The sequence below is a fragment of the Bacillus rossius genome, chromosome 1, assembly GCF_032445375.1.
Source record: "Bacillus rossius redtenbacheri isolate Brsri chromosome 1, Brsri_v3, whole genome shotgun sequence".
NCBI lineage: Eukaryota > Metazoa > Arthropoda > Insecta > Phasmatodea > Bacillidae > Bacillus > Bacillus rossius.
The window spans coordinates 276,814,949-276,834,829 of record NC_086330.1 but is presented as its reverse complement, the minus strand read 5'-3'; the positions used below and the strand labels follow the sequence as shown (position 1 = coordinate 276,834,829).

Genomic DNA, 19,881 nt, shown 5'->3' with positions numbered 1-19,881 from the left:
CGCTAGGCAACGAATGCTACACCGGCGGAAGGATCCGGCCGGGTGTGGCATATCCCTCCACCGCACTACAACAAATTAATTTATGTATATTATTCCACAGGTTTTTATTAAACATTATTTTTCATCAATTAATATTTCAGTCCTTTCAAAATCATGTTTCACTGTGCGCTTTGTCCCGAACCTGGCCGGTTCAGTTTCCCGCGAAATTCACACGTTTCCATGGGAGGGATGGCGGGGGAGGGGGGTCGCGCGCGGCGACACCGGGAGTGTCCTACAGGAGCTCCGACAGGCCGGCAGCCTGCGCGCAATGCGGAACCATCTACCTTTGCTTTCACCGACATGTAGTTTCAATAGTATAATATTTTCATAATCGTTTACGCACATTTCCGCGGCCGGCCTCAATCTACCATGAGGTATTTCACTTAATTAAATCAGTGCTCCAAGATGAGTGTTCTACATAATACGTGATTACTGTGGGGAGTCTACGAGACTTTACGTCGGCGCTTCACGCCCCAACTTAGTTTACCGGCTACTTAGTTTTGGCCCGCACGGGGCAGCCAGAAGGCCGCACGTGCCACCGAACGTACTAACGAATCAGTCCCTGGGACACATCTAGGTATCACGTAGAGTCGCTGGAGACACGGACCTACATGCCACTAGCCCAGTATAAGAAGTGTTATGTAGTAGTGCAATGTTTGCTCGTCAAAGTGTAATCTGTCATGTTAGAGTTTAGGTATCACCGCTGCACCATATCGTGCCACCAAATGTACAAACGAATCAGTCCCTGGGACACATCTAGGTATCACGTAGAGTCGCCGGAGACACGGGCCTACGTGCCACTAGCCCAGTATATTAAGTGTTAGGTAATAGTGATGTGTTTTGTTCGTCAAGATATCGTTCGTCATGTTAGAGTGTATTTTGTAACCGCCGCATCACCTGTACAAGTCTGCCCCTCACGCGCATTAAAATCGTGTGCCGCCACTGAGGAAGTGAGCTGCGAGTGTGACTAGTCGCGTCGGGAAAACCGTTACGGCCAGAACGGGCAGCACCGTGTATAGGGCTGTGCTGTAATAAATTCATCAAATATCTTCCAGAAACTTTGTGTTATTCTTCAGGCGTCCCGAGTGGCCATAACAGCTCGGGGGGCCCTACTGCGTTAACCCCTACCTCTAGCCACAAGGCCGAACCTTCCCTGAGATCTCGAACCCAAGCAAAAATCACGTAAAAATCATAGGAGGTAGTGGGGACGGCGTCAAAATGGCACCCGATTAGTGTGGCTTTCTTTTTTAAATAACTTTCAAATCCTCTAAATTCACAGTGTTTCAAAATTAGTGTACTAGTAAGGACTCGTGTAGGAACAAAGGAATCGCGCGAAAACGAACGCGACACGTAGACGGCCAAAGGAGCGGGCACCTGGCGATAGGCGCGCATTGATTTCGCGCCAGGCGCGATAAAGGCGTGCATCAAGTTACGCGCTAGGCGCGATAACGGCTGTGGGAGCGGAAGTCCGCGCACCTCACACAGGGATCGGGTGGCGCATCTGTATCACTGCTGCGCACATCGACATGAGCCGTGACGGAGCCGCGAGCAAGCATAGTGGAGCAACGTCACAAGTCACCATGGGTCACTAGAAATGAACGACTTCCAGGAGGCCTACGAGGCATGGGCAAGCTAGGGCTACCCATGCCCAGGGGACAACTGGGAGTATGAAGAACAGGACGAATGGAAGGAGGATGACACTGCAGCGGACACCGAAGGCCGGACGTAATCCGGACACCGCTATGACAGCACATAACGCAGCCCGCATCGCAGCTGCCACACGCGGCCAAACACCACGCCACGGTAACAGCCATGACGCCGCCCGTGTCACTGACAACACAGACGTCCGTCCTCAACAGGACGCCGCCCCCGCCATATGGGGTGGAGACGACATCACCGCAGATGGAAGAGGTCACACCCATCCAGCCACTGTGGTACAATTGGCACGCGGAGATCGGGTGGACATGTCAGGCCGAAGCAGATGCGCCACCCCCTCTGCCTCCGATGCCGCCCCCGCCATATGGGGTGGTGACGACATCACCACAGTTGGAGGAAGCCACACCCGTCCAGCCACTGTGGTACAGTTGGCACGCGGAGACCGGGGGGACATGTCAGGCCGACTCAAACACGCCACCTCCGGCACCACCGACGATGACGCCGCCCCCAGCCACTGAGAAAGCGACTGGTGCGGATGTGCACACCGAACAGCCACAGGGAGATGCAGCCTGGCAGGCAGCCAGGTCGCCGATGACACGCAGCGTCAATGCGGATCCACCACGCCACCTCCGGCACCACCGACGATGCCGCCCCCAGCCACTGGGAAAGTGACTGGTACGGCCGTACGTCTCAAAACCGCCACATCGCGACCCAGTCCGGGAGACAACCAGGTTGCCGACGACATGCCACAATGCACAGGGGGTGTGTCACCTCCGCCCACCGCGCATGTCACAGGAATCGTGTCACCTCTGTCCGCCGCGCATGTCACAGGGGGCATGTCACCTCCGCCCGGCGCGCACATCACAGGGGGTGTGTCACCTCCACCCACCGTGCACGTCACAGGGGGCGTGTCACCTCCGCCCGCCGTGCATGTCACAGGGGGCGTGTCACATCCGCCAGCCGCACACGTCAGAGAGGGCGTGCCACTTCCGCCCGCCGCGCACGTCAGAGAGGGTGTGCCACCGCCACCCGCCACACACGTCAGAGAGGGTGTGCCACTTCTGCCTGCAGCGCATGTCAGAGAGGGCGTGCCACTTCCGCCCACCGCGCATGTCACAGGGGGCATTTCACCTCTGCCCGCCGCGCACGTCAGAGAGGGCGTGCCACTTCCGCCTGCCGCACACGTCACAGGGGGCGTGTCACCTCCGCCCGCCGCGCACGTCACAGGGGGTGTGTCACCTCTGCCCGCCGCACACGTCACAGGGGGTGTGATACCTCCGCCCGCCGCGCACATCACAGGGGGAATTTCACCTCCGCCCGCCGCGCACGTCACAGGGGGCGTGTCACTTCCGCCCGCAGTGCACATCCCGGAGGGCGTGTCACCTCCGCCCGTAGCTCACGTCACAAGGGGTGTGCCACCTCCGCCTGCCACACACGTCAGAGAGGGTGTGCCACTTCTGCCTGCAGCGCATGTCAGAGAGGGCGTGCCACTTCCGCCCGCCGCGCATGTCACAGGGGGCATTTCACCTCTGCCCGCCGCGCACGTCAGAGAGGGCGTGCCACTTCCGCCTGCCGCACACGTCACAGGGGGCGTGTCACCTCCGCCCGCCGCGCACATCACAGGGGGCATTTCATCTCCGCCCGCCGCGCACGTCACAGGGGGCGTGTCACTTCCGCCCGCAGTGCACATCGCGGAGGGCGTGTCACCTCCGCCCGTAGCTCACGTCACAAGGGGTGTGTCACCTCCGCCCGCCGTGCACGTCACAGTGGGTGTGCCACTTCTGCCCGCCGCGCAAGTCAGAGAGGGCGTGTTACTTCTGCCCGCCACACATATCACAGAGGGCGCGTCACCTACGCACGTCATGCGCGCTGCTGAAGGTGCCAAGCCACCGCCCGCCGCTGAGGGTGCACCGCCGCCGCCCGCCGCACGCGCTGCTGATGGAGCCACGCCGCCCGCCACGCGCTCCTCCTTGGGAACGCCGCCTCCTCCCGCTGAGGGCGCCGCGACGCTGCCGCCGCCCACCTCGGCCGCAGTTGTCGCTGACCCACAGGTACCCGACGCCGCCCCATGGACAGCCGCCCCGGGTGTACCAGGTCAGTGTGCCGACGTTTCTTGAAGTGCTCAGCGTGTAAAGCGAGGCGTTGATGCACATAGCGGTCTCAGAGAAGGGGGTTTTTGACGCCGACCGCCAATGCTCCCCTATGTTGCATAGACTGGTATGCCCCATCAACGTCTCGCAAAGGCGTGTGCACCGAACGCGCTCGTGCGCGCAGCAATGTGTAGTTCGTGCGACGAGGCGAACGCCAGGCAACGAGTGCTACGCCGGCAGAATGGTCGGGCCGGGTGTGGCATATCCCTCCACCGCACTACAACAAAATTATTCATGTATATTTTTCCACAGGTTTTTATTAAACATTATTTTTCATCAATTAATATTTCAGTCCTTTCAAAATCATGTTTCACTGTGCGCTTTGTCCCGAACCTGGCTGGTTCAGTTTCCCGCGAAATTCACACGTTTCCATGGGAGGGCTGGCGGGGCAGGGGGGTCGCGCGCGGCGACACCGGGTGTGTCCTTTAGGAGCTCCGACAGGCCGGCAGCCTGCGCGCAATGCGGAACCATCTACCTTTGCTTTCACCGACATGTAGTTTCAATAGTATAATATTTTCATAATCGTTTATGCACAGTTCCGCGGCCGGCCTCAATCTACCATGAGGTATTTCACTTAATTAAATTAGTTCTCCAAGATGAGTGTTCTACATAATATGTGAGTACTGTGGGGAGTCTACGAGACTTTACGTCGGCGCTTCACGCCCCAACTTAGCTTACCGGCTACTTAGTTTTGGCCAGCACGGGGCAGCCAGAAGACGACACGTGCCACCGAACGTACTAACGAATCAGTCCCTGGGACACATCTAGGTATCACGTAGAGTCGCCGGAGACACGGGCCTACGTGCCACTAGCCCAGTATATTAAGTGTTAGGTAATAGTGAAGTGTTTTGTTCGTCAAGATATCGTTCGTCATGTTAAGAGTGTATTTTGTAACCGCCACATCACCTGTACAAGTCTGCCCCTCACGCGCATTAAAATCGTGTGCCGCCACTGAGGAAGTGAGCTGCGCGTGTGACTAGTCGCGTCGGGAAAACCGTTACGGCCAGAACGGGCAGCACCGTGTATAGGGCTGTGCATTATAAATTCATCAAATATCTTCCAGAAACTTTGTGTTATTCTTCAGGCGTCCCGAGCGGCCAAACAGCTCGGGGGGCCCTACTGCGTTAACCCCTAGCTCTAGCCACAAGGCCGAACCTTCCCTGAGATCTCAAACCCAAGCAAAAATCACGTAAAAATCATAGGAGGTAGCGGGGATGGCGTCAAGACCTCGAGTCAAACAAACCTAAGGACTATTCTTAACTTCATGTAGTTAAGCTAGTAAGAAAATTAGTTCAAAATATTAATGGTCAATACTTTAATACATATTAAATTCCTTACCAAATATTTATAGTACAAAGTTACGATATGGCTTGCATTTTTTTTTTCAATTTAACCTCCAATAATGTTAAAGTTTATATATTGGAAAAATAAATGCCCGCTTATTGGTACGTGTAGTACACTAAAATCTCCTCCCCCTTTTTCTTCAACAGCTCTGCTCTACTTGAGAAACTGACCTTATGATCAATTAGTTAGAGGTGTAAAAGTAACGAAAAAAAGTGTACCCGTATGTATTCGTTACTAAAACAATTAGTACTCGTTACTTTCGTATCGTTACTCGTTACTTCTGATACCGCATAACATGCTATGTTATGTAACAGCAACGAATCGAGTCGTATTTCGTACGCGTACAGTATGACGTCGCGTAAATAATAATAAATCGAATTTAAACAATTTAAATATTTGATAATTAACAGCTTTTGTTAACCAATAAACATTTAAATCTCATTAGAGCGGCTTTATTATAATATATCATTTAAGATAAGAACATAAAACGTGAAAATACGCGATAATAAAAAACAAAAACACACATATTTATAATTTGTAAAAAATACTTTCTTACGGTGTTTCTGTTCCAATCTAACACTTTGACTACACGCACAATACCTTTAATAAACAGTAAAAAACTTGGACGACGAATTTCCAAATTATACTTTTATTAATAAACAAACATCGTTCTTTGTAACGAATAAGCGCGCGCATGCGTAAAACATACGAAAGATGCGAGTAACGAAATGCATTCGTGTGTAACGTTTCGTTACTCGTTACTAGATGCCGCACCCGTTACTCAGTAACGAATACATACAGTTTGCTACAGCTCTACAATAATTAGTATATTACCCTAATCTCTGGTCTATTTAAGTATTTGATTTTGACAGTTTAATTGAAACTAGTAATTTGATTGAACTGTGAATGGTTTAAAACGGCGTGAGCTATACAGTGTGTTTACTGTTTATTTACCACACAAAATGGACTGTGAAACTGATGTAAGAGAAAAAACATTCTTATTTACATTTCCTACTTGTACAACAAATCAAGACTACCATTTGGAAGTTCCTATACATGTACCGTACCAAGGATGTACTAAAGAACTGACACAGCGTTTAATATCTTCATTTAAACTTCCTTGTTATGTTGAAAAAGGTAAGGTTAATTTCAGCTTTTTCTTGCAATGTTATTACACTCTTGGAAAATAAGGTTGTCAATTTTTTTTCCATAACCTACGTGTAAACTAGTGTGTGATGGATTTTTATGTGTAATCAAGTGGGGTTTCAACTTTAAAGGAAAGGATAGCATGCATCTTTTGTTTTCTTGTGTTTGGTGATTTCACAAATGTCAAGCAAGTAATGCTATGACTAACAGCTCTCTCTTAGTTCTGGTCCTAGACTAAATTCACAATATTAGTCCTACTGGAAAGTGACGGAAGACACCTTGAAACATAACTATATTAGCAGCCACACCAAAGCAGGGTCGCAAAATATGAAATCAACCAATGGTCTGGACCTTCATATAAAAATATAAGGTAATTTTTTTTGTATGTTGGTAGTAGTTAATATTAAAAATCCGGTAATTATCGGATGTAGTGGCTTTTTAGAACAGAAAAACAAAATGGAATACATGGTTTTTACACACTACACACACCCTTAAATTTAACTTCTAAGGAATGGTTTCGTAATTCCCACAAGTTTGAAAAAAAAAATCTAATTTTCATATCTTACATTACAATACCTGTACTTTTACGCTGCCGCCGCCATTCATGATTTACCTGCTATAAATAGAGATTGACGTCAACCCAAGTGTCTCCCCGGCTCCTTCAGGCCGTTATGCCTCGGCAGCGTCCTCTCTTGCATGAGTGAAGTGTTTACGATCAGGGATGCACCCGCGTGCGCCCTAGCACGTCAGTAGACATCATTGTGTTTGTAAATATTTATACTTATCATGTACATTTAATTAATCACGAGCATCCACGTTGTATATAATTTGTAACTTAACAGAAGATTGTACAAATACTTAACTCGTCATTAATTCTTAACTAATTAATTAATTTGTGTTTACGTTTTATAATTTACCGTTCAATTACTTGTATTGTCATTTTCTAAATAATTATGTGATTTCTTTAGAGTGCTATGTTTAGTATTGTAACCGCAGCCTGGCCCGCCGCGAGACGAGTCTCTCCCACGCCGGCCTATTTCCCCTTCCCCTCCTCCGTGGCCTGCGAGCTCCGGCACGCAGACGGGCGGAGGAGGGCAGTGGGGCTAGTCAGACTCGGAGCAGATCAGATGTGGGCTCGCTCCGCTCCGCTTGGGACGCGTGTAGCACGGCAACGTTGTTCGCTATCTGTATAATTCGTTACGGGACCGCCACCGCAGTCGTGCCGGCCGTGTCAGAATTCGTTGCACTGCTGGACTTTCTTAGTCAGTACGTTTTGTCACAGAACTATCTCCGCAGACTTAACAGGCCGCGTATGTACTACTTTGAGCTGCTGAACTTTCTTAGCCAGTACATTTCGTCACAGAACTATCTCCGCAGACGTATCAGGCCGCGTGTGCACTACTGTGTGCATCTGAACTTTCCTAACCAGTACGTTACGTCACAGGACTGCTCCGCGACCGCATCGAATCACATTTCGTTATCGAGAGTGTATTTCCGAAAGTCCGGGTCACGGCAAGGGAGAACGCTCGTCCTGCAACGTACCGGCCAGGCTGCGACAGGGCTTTTAACGTAATAAAGGAGCTTGTGAAAACGGACAGCATCATCTTCTCCTTGCTACCATCTACCATTCCTTCTACCTACGTAAATTTACCTCCTGGTCCCATGTTCCAAGGTCCCGGCCACGTTGGCCTGAACTCCACTCTCTCTCCGACTGGAGCTACGCGGGCAAATCAGGGCGAGTCTCAGGACAATTCGCAGCGGGGACTTAGGGACCACAAGCCGAGGGACGTCAAGATGTATGCTTTACATATAATAGAACGTTCCTGAATTAACCCTGCAAGGAGGGTTCCTAATTCATACTGATTTGTGAAAAAAATTATAGTTTACAGCTTGCATTACCGTACCTATGTATTCATGCAATCGCTGACATTCATTTATGTGTACTCATGTCAGTTTTTAAAATTTTTTTGGATAACTAGTCAATGTAAGTGTTGTAATAATTAAATTTGTTTAAATAACAACTGTATTGCAGTTGTAAGGAATTTTTAATGCTTGCATTTCATTTTTGTTGTTTTATTAGAATAATTATGTAATTTTATTATGAAATGTTTATAAGTTACATTGCATTTAAAGTACGTACTATTTTGAGTAACATTATAATGAACGAGTCTAATGGAAGCCTAAAATTTGAATTGAATTGTAACTGTCATCCATTTTAGAGGAATACGTGCTGTGCACTGAAGTAGCTGACACATTGAATTTTGCATTTTTTCCAGGGAATTATTTGCTTACAGCCATAATTTATTCTGCATTCATTATGGCTGGTGTTCCTTGTATCCAAGTTTACCCCTGGATCCTGAAGGCTTGATCCTGATGGCATGATCATGTTGGCTTTATCCTGTGGTACATGATGATTGCTGTTTAAGTTCAGTACCGTACATCGAAAGATCCTGATGGCATGAACCTGTTGGTTTGATCATGTGGACATGATGCTTGCGCTTTTAGATCAGTACATCAGAAGATCCTGCACATAAAAGAAATTGCGAAATTAAAAAAAAAATATTATGATTGTATGTTGAAAAATAAACCTGTTTTTTATAATCATAATTCATTATTATATGACTTCTTTTATGTACAGGATCTTCTGATGTATTGATATAAAACAGCAAGCATCATGTCCACATGATCAAACCAACAGGTTCATGCCCTCAGGATCTTTCGACGTACTGAACTTAAATAGCAAGCATCATGTACCACAGGATCTAGCCAACACAATAATGTCATCAGGATCAAGCCTTCAGGATCTAGGGATAAACATGGATACAAAGAGATACACGATGCGGGTAAGCAATGAATGGCAACAGCAGTGTGAAAACACAGGTATTGTAATGTAAACTTATAACTGTTATTTTTCGCGTTCCAGTAGGAATTAAGAAACCATGTTTTCAAGATTAATTTAGGGACATCTTTAGTACTTCAAAAACATATTTTTTGTGTTTATTTACTTTTAGTTCCACAAAGCAGCGATGTCCGTTGCTGGTATAGTAATGTAAGCTATAAACTACTATTTTTCTTAAACTAAGTAGTAGGAATTAAGAAACCATCCCTTCAGTGTAAATTTAGGGACGTGTGCAGTGTGTGAAAACCATGTTTTCAGTTTTTTCTTTCCGTTATAAAAAGCAGCGACGTCCGATAATTACCAAAAATCCAAAATTGTAGATATTTTGAACATTCCTTTTTGAGTTATTAATTTTCAAAATTTGTGATTTTTTAGAATTTTTTTAATGGCCCTATCAATTAAAACTACTTAAGTTAGTGGGCTGAAATTTGTTCCATTGTTTAAGATATCTAAAAGCTTTATATTATATTCAATTTGGCTATAATATAAATAATATTTTTTTTAAATATGTAAAAATATTTTGGTATAATTTTTACATCGCTGCTTTTCCAGGGATTAGTAAAGAAATTTAGAAAATACTTTTTTCAAAACCTTGAGACATTCTTGTATGATGAATACATTAAAAAAAATGTATTGATTCATACTGGTTTTAAGTTTTTATAAAGTTAGGCTGTATTTCGATTATTTCTTTCCTCTAAAAACTACAATTCTGTTAATTTATTGAGGTGTGTAAAGTGATTTTTAAACGAAAAGAGTATAAATGTACATACACAGGTCTATGTAAGATGAGTATGAAGTGAGCACAATAAATATAAAGTTATGATGATTCACAAAAAAGCATCAGCATTAAGAGTGTGTTTTAACATTGCATTAAATGCTTTTATACAATATATGCAGGTGTACGATGCAACAGTTGGTTGGTGATGATGTGGCTTTTTCACGATCAAAATGTTTGGAAGAGCAACACACAATTCACATTTGTGCAGGGCATTATATTGCCGCTGTAGTGGTGTGTTTCAATAGCTACAGTTAAAGACTGGTAACTGGTAAATAGTAATATGATGGTTATCCACTCCTTATTCCTTCCTCCTTCCTTTTCCTCCTTCATTGCCACTCATCTTGTGTAACTACTCACATACTCAAAAGAATAGTTAGTACTATAAGGAAATATTTAAGTAGGCCTACGTAATTATTATCTCAATCTGAATTCAGATACACACATTACACATGCTTTGATTACAGGCTGTTTTTACATTATTTCAATATTTTTTAGATCTCTATCCCGCACTTGATGCGTTCGTGAAAGAGGAGACAAACAACTTCTACGATGATGTAGCAGAAAAAGCAATAGAAGATGTTCAAACTGGTGTTATTGATGAAGAAAGCCTTATTAAATCATGGGAGAAGGCTTTCAGGGAGGTGAGAGAAATTTATCAGTGGACAGTAAACTATATTTTTTTAATAATCTTCATACTCTTGAAATTTTTTCTAATTTATATAAATGGTTTAAAAATAAAAATAAAAAGTTTTAATCACAAAGAAATAACCTCCTATCTACCTCAAGAGGAGTCATTTGGAGGTAGGCGTATGGCTACAAACTGTATTTTGATTCATGTTGAAAAGCTGAAATAAATTGTTGCTCAACATTAACAAACAAATATACTTTCACTAAAAATTTTTTTGAAGGAAACTGAATATTTAACTGTAAAAATTTGTACCCTAAAAATTCAGAGTGGGCGGTATGACCAGCTATTGCTGAATGTTAAACTGTAGAGCAAATGACGCTGTAAGATGATGTTTGGCAGCAAATATTGGTTAGTAGGAACATAAGGATAAACACTGCAATGCAAATTCAGACTAAAACTAAATTTATTTTTAATTTTAAGGCTCATACGTACAGCGATAAACATTACAGCCCAGTAATGAGAGATCCCTAACCTTGATAAATGCTCCTGGGCTGCGTCGAGCACTTTCGATTACCACTGGAAAAGTGTTTTCGACTTAAGTTAAAAATTATAGGTTTTTTAGCTTATGTGCACTTAATTGTCTCAAGTCTGAACATTCCTCGCTGGTACCAGACCATTGGACATGGCAGGCTGTTGAAAGCCAGACTATCGAAAGTCTACTATATAAAAAGTGTCATACGTATGTATTTTTGGTAATTTTAAAATAGATATTTGAACAAAAAAATCATTTTTTTCAGAACTATAGATATAAAGCACAATTTTTAATATTTTTAATTAAGTCTTGTTTCCTATAATTTACCTCAACACCAGTGAACCCCATCTTATTCTATCTAACATGACATGGCATAGAGTACAAGTTTTATGCATATGTACAGTAAGTTTTAAGGTAAATGTAACTTCCAAGAATGCAGTAGGCTCTAAATTATTTCTGAACAGACTTGAGGCTCGGTAATCAGTACCTTATGCATGTGGAGGTCGGTATAAAACAACTGATTCTTGCCTTACAGTGTTATGACATAAAATAAATCTATAAGAGCCCATTAAAGTTGGTACACTTCCAATTCAAAAGTGAATGTGGCCTTTTTTTAAAAGCCTAAGTTTCGACCACAAACAAAATTTTCAAACTAAATTAAAAAGAAAAAAAATTGAGCAGCGTTTTAGCAAACTAAGAAAATATGGAAAATATGCAGGGAAATTGACAGTATGTATCTTAATTGCAAAAATGTATTAACTATTAGTAATTTTAGTAATTAATTTCTTATTTTAATCACATATTTACGTCCATTTTTATTAATATAAATTACTGTGGAAAAAAAACAACATTTATTTAGCAATACAGTCAAAAAGTATTTATTCCAAGCAGTATAAAATAATAATATTTACTAACAATAAATAATGTATCATTTTAAAGTTTTGTTCTTACACACATTGTTTTTTGCTTTCTCTAACTTGGTGTTTGATACTTTGTGTTTATGAAAATGATAACAGTTCATTATATTTGAATATTTTCATGTAGAAAACCTTTTCTAGTTAATTCTACATGCTATGTAGATTTGTTTGTTTGAGATGTTTTGATGAGTATGTGCATTGTGACATTTTAATTTTATTTTGGAAAATGGATGGATCATTAAGATTGGATGGAGGATGGGGAAAAGCAGGTTGGTGGCTGGCTGAGTGGTTGCTGCAGGGCGGACGTGACCGGTGTCTCAGGCAGGGGCGAAGCCAGGGGGGGTTTTAGGAGTTCAACCCCCCCCCCCTTCTTAGCCCCAAATCTTTAATTAATTTATTCATCACTCAAACAAATTTCATATTAAAATTAATAAAAATTTTACCATTACAATATTTAAATTTAAGTACCGAAAACTGCTAAAATAGCACTATTTTACACCTTAAAATCCAAATTTTCCCGGGGGAGGACCCCCGGACCCCCCACTTTAATAAGGGGGGGGGGGGGGATGCTTCTTAACACCCCCCATACACAAATCCTGGCTACGCCACTGGTCTCAGGAGACGCTGGAGTACGCGGAACCGGAAGGCACCACCGATGAGGAGCTCTTCTCGACTGTGTACCACCGCCTCGTGCACTCGCCGGCGCTGGAGACAATACTGCAGGTGGAGCAGGCGTATGCGCTGGCCGTGCGCGAGCTGACCACCCAGCGTGACGAGCAGCTGGCAGAGCTGGCGGCCAGGTGAGTGGGTCGTCGCTTGCCCCGGAAGAGTAGTCAAGAACATGGAAGTGTTGACTGTGTTAAAAGTAGTCGGGGGAAACCAGGAAAAGTCTGATAACTGGAAAACAAGGGTCAGGGTAAAACCTGGAAAAGTCTGAAAACTGGAGTGTTCAGGGAAAATAAATAATTTACAATTTTTAAAAATTTCTAGCTGAGGCAGATCTATATCTTTGAAATTGTAACTATCTCTGCAAAAAAAAAACCTCTAAAATTACTATAATATTGTAATTAATTAGTATGTGCAGTGTCGTTAGGGGCTGGTAAGTTTTAGTTTAAAGCTTTGATGGTTTTTTTTTTCGAGTGTGAAATTTTCAAATTCTGTAATAATAAATTATTTTGTGATGAGACTTCAGTTTACTAAGATCTCTTATAGACCCATGAACATTTTTTTATGGTGCATAATTCGTAAAGTGATAAAATTACAGAACAACATTTATAGTTTTTAGTATTTGAAATAACATTCTTGAGGTAGATATTTAAAAAAAAATATGTAATATTATACTTACTTTTAAACTGCAAATCATCTGTGCAGTGGTGGATACAGTGTGAGCGAGGGACAGTGGTTGGTGCGGCCGTGCCCTGCAGCCAGACGGAGGAGATGTCGCGTGCGGTGGAGGGCGTGCACGTGTACAGCACGGAGCAGGAGATCAGCGCGCTGGCGGCGCGCCACTTCGAGGACCAGAACCTGCTGCAGGGACGGTGGAACAGCGAGGTGGACACGCTGCGCGAGAACCAGCGGCGCGAGTACCGCGACTGGCTCGTCAGGATGCTGGAAGACCACCAGGTGCACGTCTCCCGGCCCACGTGAGTGCGTCTGTTGTGCATTGAGATTGTTAGCTTTAGTAGGTAGGGTACTCACGTAGTCATGAGTTGGTAGTTAGGGAACTTTAGGGCAGTGTGCATATGTGGCAACATTGCAATCAACCTTTGTGTGCGTTCAGGCAGGAACCGACAATGGATGTGTAATGATGGTTACCACAATAAATTGGTATGGAAACATTCATGAGCGTGGCTATGAGCAATATACACTAGCATCATTCGCCCCGAACCTTGTGGGTGTGTTTCCCCCCCCCCCTCCCCCCCCCATGGCCGCAGTCAGGTTTCTGTGAAGGAAGGGTCCAGTTCAACCATTATCATTTTTTTTGTGAGTAAGTTTTCTTTGTAATTGTATTTTAAAACAAAATTGATTAATATTAGAAATTAGTAGACTTAGAACTCAAACGTTCAGACATAGAATTTTAAGTTATGATTCTCCTTGAGAAAAGATAACTGAACATTTTATATTTTGTATTTTCATCAAATTGTTTTAAATACTTTGTTCTCAAGACAATTTTTTTTTTCAATTTTGTTAAAACTATATTTAAAAACATATATATTATTATTTTATGTTAATTTTAATTATTTTTTTTTTCTGTTCTGTTTTGGTCATTGCAAGTACGTGGCCCACTCACCCTCGTGTGTTGAACAATTGCGCTTGCGCCTACCTGCTGCAGATTCCCACAGGTTGTGCTTGCCTGCTCATAGTGCTGATGGGGGTCCACATATTTGCAGTGACCACTTGTTATTTGTTACTCATTTCTTGTATCTATGTGTTGTGCCCACCACTAAAGCTGTTGGTGAGCATTTTCAAATGTATAAACTAAATTAATAAATAAAACTAAATACATGAAAAACACATCATGTTATATGTCATGTTTAGAGACAGGTGTTTTCGGTCAAAAATTTGCACAATTTCGTTACTTTTTACGAAATGATTTTGGTATATTTTTCGCTATTTTATCAATAGTTTCGTCAAAAATTTCGTTAATTTTAAAACTGCAATATGAGGTTTATTAATATAAGTTCTACGTGAATGTGTTTAATATGTCATTTAAGAGTAGAACTACACAGTTTGTCTGCATTGTTCAGGTTTTAAAAAATGCATATTGTATTTACTAGGCCTAAACATGTTACAAAGCTCAGTACTGGAAACTGTTTTAATAAATTTACTGACAAAAAAAAAATGTCCTAACCTAAAAACAAATAAGTTACGTCTATTTTTACCTGTGGCTAGGTTATATCAACTTTTTCCAATAAGTGCTGTAAAAAAACACGACTCGCAGCTATATGAATATTTCAAGAGTAGGTAGGCCTAACAAAATTTATTATCGTAACGTTCTGTTTATCTGCTTAAGAATGGACAAAACTGTTAAAATATTGTACGCATTAGCACCTACCGGCAATGTACTTGTGCATTGATGAAGTTTCGGGTCATTCAGTTTTTCAATCGGTATGTTCGCTTCGAAAAAATCTCGAGTTGTTGACATAATGAACTCATTCTTGTCAAATTTTGCTTTTTTTGCCGCCAACAAGGCTGATTCCAGCGAAACTTGCCTTTTTGAACCGGATTGTTGACTTTCCTTGTTTTTGTTATGCAAGGCACTGTTTTTTATGTGTTTCAAGCACGTGTCTTTCCGTTGCCACTCTATTCTAACGTTGCAGTACTTGCACACGAGAATTTTTTGCACTTTGTCAAAGACATAGAATCCTTTGCTCGCAAACTCCGCCGCCCTGTCAAATACTGTCACAACCATTTTAAAATCAACGTTTTACGAAAGAAACCGAGAAAAACCGTTTGATTACATCCACGCCATTTTAACAAACTGTGGCAAGTGGCGACTCTGGCGAGGCGATAGTGCGACACGAATACGACTTCCTAGACTATCAAAAGTCGTTAACAATTGATTATAATCGACTGCTGTTATCGAGTCTTCAAAATACGGACGTCTAGCTATTTTCAGTGTGTTTTTCCATAATTTTTTTCGTGATTTCTCTAAATAATTGATAATTTCGCATTTTTAAGTTTATGTATATTAATTTCGTTAATATTTCGCGCATCGCAAAAAACACCTGTCTCTAGTCATGTTATATGAAAGACATGCTTACAAAAACTCATGTGCAAACCAGCATTTAATTTAGATTACTTGAAACAATTCCTGCCACCTTGTGTAAGTCACATGTCAGGCTTTAAGGGGGAAGAAATAAATTATTGTAGCCCACTGCCACAATTACCCTTCAAAAATAATTGGGTTTGGGCATGTTGATTTTTCGGTGTTTTGATTCCACCGATTCTACCAAGAATCTGAACCGTTGATTCTTTAGCTAAGTTTAAAGGAATCATATCTTATTTTGAATGCTAGTAAGAACTGTTAATGATTTGGAAAACAGTGAGTCTTGTCAAAATTACAGTATTTTTTGGCCAGGAATATTAAGTTTACACATCTCGACTTGCGCTTTGCTAGTAAAATGCAGTAAATCACTTGATAGTTATATCACGTTTCTGTTGGTTGAAATTGAAAGTTATACAATTACGTTATAAAAGTTGCGCTTATGAGAATCAAATAAAATAACTTTTTTCTTATATGTAGAATCATAACTGTTCTTAAACTAACTTATTTCGTGCTTAATTATGACATGTGTAAACAAAAGCCCAGTATAGATATAATTTTGGGTTGCAAAAGGTGGAGTAATTTTGATTTTTTTGGTATTTGTAATGTTTTAACCCCCTCTTTAAAAACCCAATTTTTCGAACTTCCCTCACTTGTGCATTTTCTGCTATATTGAAAAAAAACTAGTCAGAAAAGGCACTATTTTTCAGTTTTTCCTCAATAACTCACTTCTAGTGCATTTTAAGCAAAAATACCTCATTGACAATAATAAAATGCATTACATTTTACTTCCAGTTTCATGCAAAACATGATAAGAAATTCTGAACAGATACTGAGATACAGGGCATTGAAAATCTTCAAAAATTGCAAGTTAAAAATTTTTTTTGGTTTTTCCTAAATAATGTATTTTTCTGTGCAGTTGAGTGCAAAATGCATAGTAAACCATTTTTTAGATATTACTTTTTTGACCAAATTAATTAAAAAATGGTTGTAATTACTTGCAATAGAAGCAGAGAAATGTTAAAAATCATATTAGTAAAATTGGACTGGAAACTACAATTATCGCCCTGTGTTGAAATTAGTGTGCTTGAATGTAAAATTTTAATCCATTATGTATGTGATATCTACATGTAGTTCATGTATGAAGTACATAAAAGAACACATAATACTTGAGATTCATGCAAAATTTTGGGGAATAATTTTTTGGTAATGAGAAATTCAAATGTTTTATTCATATACAAAAACCTATGTTTCACTATTACTTAATTAAAAAATACATCTTCAATTTTATTTTTTTGATATGTTCAAAATCTTAAATTAAAAATCATCTGTTTTTGTTGTTTTAGCCCAGGTTTTGTATATAATTCACCACTTCAACCAGTTGTCGGTAGATCTTCTAACTTTTCTTCTTCCATGTTGAATTCAACCTTTGGTGCATTACCGCAGGACTAGAATCTACAATGAATACATACAATGGAGCATTGAAGTCCAGTTTTCTTGCAGCTGCATCTGTTGCCACAAGCCTTTTTGCATTGGGAATAGAGTTAGGCCACCAATATGCTTCATCCAGCTCCAGCTGAGGGCATCTTTATAATGTTTGAACTTGCTGATTTTTTATATGCATGAAATTCAGCTGAATCCCTAGTTGGAGGTAGTCATGCCAAATTGAATTTTGTGTTTTATAGCCGCATTAGCAAAGTGAAGTTACCGTACGGTAGCTCATCAATTTGGTTGTTCATGTGACCCCCATAAAGGGCCACAAGGAAAGCTGCAGTGGCTTCCGTGAACATCTCTTTTTCTGCTGCTGGATCTTTGAAAATTTAACACTTTCATAGTGGGTCGCATCACTCTCAAGTGATCACTTTTTCTTGTTGGGTTTTATAAGGAAATACTCCCAAGATAATGTATGTATTGGGCTTATGAGAATATATTAAAATTTTAGAATATAAATACGAATAGTAAACTACACTTTGAAATAATGAATATTTGTTTACTAATGAATATTTAATTAACATAGCATACCTCGTGAGTTTGTCGTCTACCAATGTTCACAGTTGAGGTTAAGTCATTTGTGCTAAATAAATACAGTTTTTTTAATTTATAATGGGACTTCATAATTAACTGTAGTGTTGGTGAAGTAGTTACAAATAGTAGTAAATAAAATAAATAATCAAAAACAATGAACACTAAGCTATATTTTAAACATGCAGCAAATATTCAGAGTTTTTTTCCCCCCACATCACATGCAACAGAAGTGGGAAAAAATGTGTCAACAACCATGGACTACACCACCACAAAATATGGACACACTATTGTGATGGTCATTAAAAGAAGTTGTTATCACACAGGGTTGTCTAAGGCAGCGGATACTGAATTTGAGCGCCACCAAGTGATTTATGGGCACGTGGACCCGGTGAGACTCCTTTCTCGGGCCGTGAAATCCCCCAAGTGTGACGAGACACACAACCCTAATACTGCTTTGTTGGCCCCTAACACCCGTTCTCAGCGGCGGGCTCGCTGGTACAATCGTGTAATGCTCTAATCTTTACCTTGGTGGGCTCTAGGCGTCCCACACGCCAGGCGTTTACACCGGGGCACCGGTGACCGATATAATATGTACTCGAGATTCACACCTGATATTTATTAACATTCCTCGTCTCTACATTGTTCATGCGAAGCGGATAAAAAGCCAACGGCAAACAATCAGTTTAGGAGGTGGGCCAGGTCACCACGTGGCCTGACCAAAATAACGTAACGAAGTTAAATTTTAATTGCTCGAGGAGCTTAAATTCTTATTGAAACAGTCTACCACCCGGAGTAGGCCTCGAAGACAGAAAGAAAGTGATTTAGATAAAAATATGCGAAACGGATGCTAACGGATCAGATATTACCAAACAATGATGTCGACAAGGTGCGGGAGCGTCCCACTTCGAGCGGCGGAAGAACAAGACTGGCCGGTCAACAGGATGTCATGGCGTCTTCCAACACTCGAGTTCCCGTTAGCTCGTTAACTTATAATTAATCTAATTACTAACATAGTTTACCCTTTTAAAAATTAGTAATAATTAAATGACAATTTCTGAGACTTCCATCTGATTTCATAACAATATACTTAATTAATTATTGTCTAAAGATTATTCGTCGGTAGTTCCTGTAGCGGCCACGTGTGGCGCTGCGCCGTCCTTCCTGTGACTTAAGACTAAACACTGGGCGAAATTATATATACACACAATACATAGTCCTTTGTTTCTTTACTTATTAATTAATTACTATTTTGCGTTTCTAGCCCGTTGCACTGTCTCTAACGCCTCTTGCGGCTCACACACACACACGCGCGCATGCACACGTCACCGTGGTGGGCGGTCCAAACAGAGGGTGGTGGCGCTGGTGGAACAGGGGACACATCGGGCTCAAGGGAGGGCGCAGCCCTGGTTGACGTCAATTGCCCCCCCCCCCCCCCCCCCCCCGAAGAAGCCCGATGTGTCAGTTGTGTCTTCTTCTCCGGCGTGGTGTCGTTGGCAGGCAGGTTATGATGCTGAGGACGTCGGGGCCCTCGCCGGTGAGGGGTCTGGACTGGAGCATTCGCACATTGCTGTGGCGTACAGCCCGCAACATCTGGGCATCGAAGCCGGATTGCACGACCGGAGGTTGTAGTGGTGTCCAGCTGCCGTAGCCCCCGTGATGCTCCCCCCTAGGGTCTCTGAGTGCGGTTCTTGCTCGGGTTCCTCTGGTTCCTCAATCGTTACTCGGAAAGTCGAGTTCGCCAAGGATAGGTGCAGTGGCCATTTCAGCCATTCCTCCTCGGCCTCCACCGGTTCTGTTTCGTCGTCTCCCAGCTCCCAGACGATGGGTTGTGGTTCGTGCCCCTTCCCCGTCCCTCCTGTCACAGCGTCTTGTAAGAACCCGCGGAATGGTGTCAGCCGATCTCCAAGGCTTGTGGCCAGTCGCCTCGGTTTAGGCGCGTCCTCTGCTGCCCTGATCGGGAACCTCCGGAACTCAGCGTCGTCGCCAAATATGGTAAATGGA

At 42.5% G+C, this 19,881-nt stretch overlaps 2 protein-coding genes across 5 annotated transcripts in view; both read left to right on the top strand.

Annotated features, from left to right (window-relative positions):
• Window positions 1-1,851: 1,851 nt before the first annotated feature.
• Window positions 1,852-3,812, top strand: LOC134527464 (formin-2-like). Its single transcript, XM_063360162.1, has 3 exons — window positions 1,852-1,920; window positions 2,635-2,893; window positions 3,163-3,812. The coding sequence occupies exons 1-3, from the start codon at window positions 1,852-1,854 to the stop codon at window positions 3,810-3,812; spliced, it is 978 nt and encodes a 325-aa protein (XP_063216232.1).
• Window positions 3,813-5,786: 1,974 nt separating this feature from the next.
• LOC134527617 (protein C12orf4 homolog) overlaps window positions 5,787-19,881 on the top strand; it is a 59,960-nt gene continuing 45,865 nt past the window's right edge. Inside the window, exons 1-5 of one of the 4 annotated variants that reach the window (XM_063360460.1) lie at window positions 6,248-6,326; window positions 8,612-9,215; window positions 10,508-10,653; window positions 12,708-12,889; window positions 13,514-13,732. In XM_063360460.1, the coding sequence (XP_063216530.1) occupies window positions 9,038-9,215; window positions 10,508-10,653; window positions 12,708-12,889; window positions 13,514-13,732 (725 nt within the window). In that variant the 5' untranslated portion in view covers window positions 6,248-6,326; window positions 8,612-9,037. Of the gene's footprint in view, window positions 6,327-8,611; window positions 9,216-10,507; window positions 10,654-12,707; window positions 12,890-13,513; window positions 13,733-19,881 lie in introns of all 4 variants that reach the window. The other 3 variants (XM_063360458.1, XM_063360461.1, XM_063360459.1) reach the window with 3 other exon arrangements.

What these genes read in the sequence shown, in the direction of transcription:
- LOC134527464 (XM_063360162.1), top strand. Translation starts at nt 1,852, where the DNA reads ATGACGCCGCCCGTGTCACTGACAACACAGACGTCCGTCCTCAACAGG. An exon ending in CGCCGCCCCCGCCATATGGG is followed by an intron (nt 1,921 to 2,634) that starts GTGGAGACGACA and finishes TGCATGTCACAG; the next exon opens with GGGGCGTGTCACATCCGCCA. An exon ending in GCACACGTCACAGGGGGCGT is followed by an intron (nt 2,894 to 3,162) that starts GTCACCTCCGCC and finishes TTCTGCCTGCAG; the next exon opens with CGCATGTCAGAGAGGGCGTG.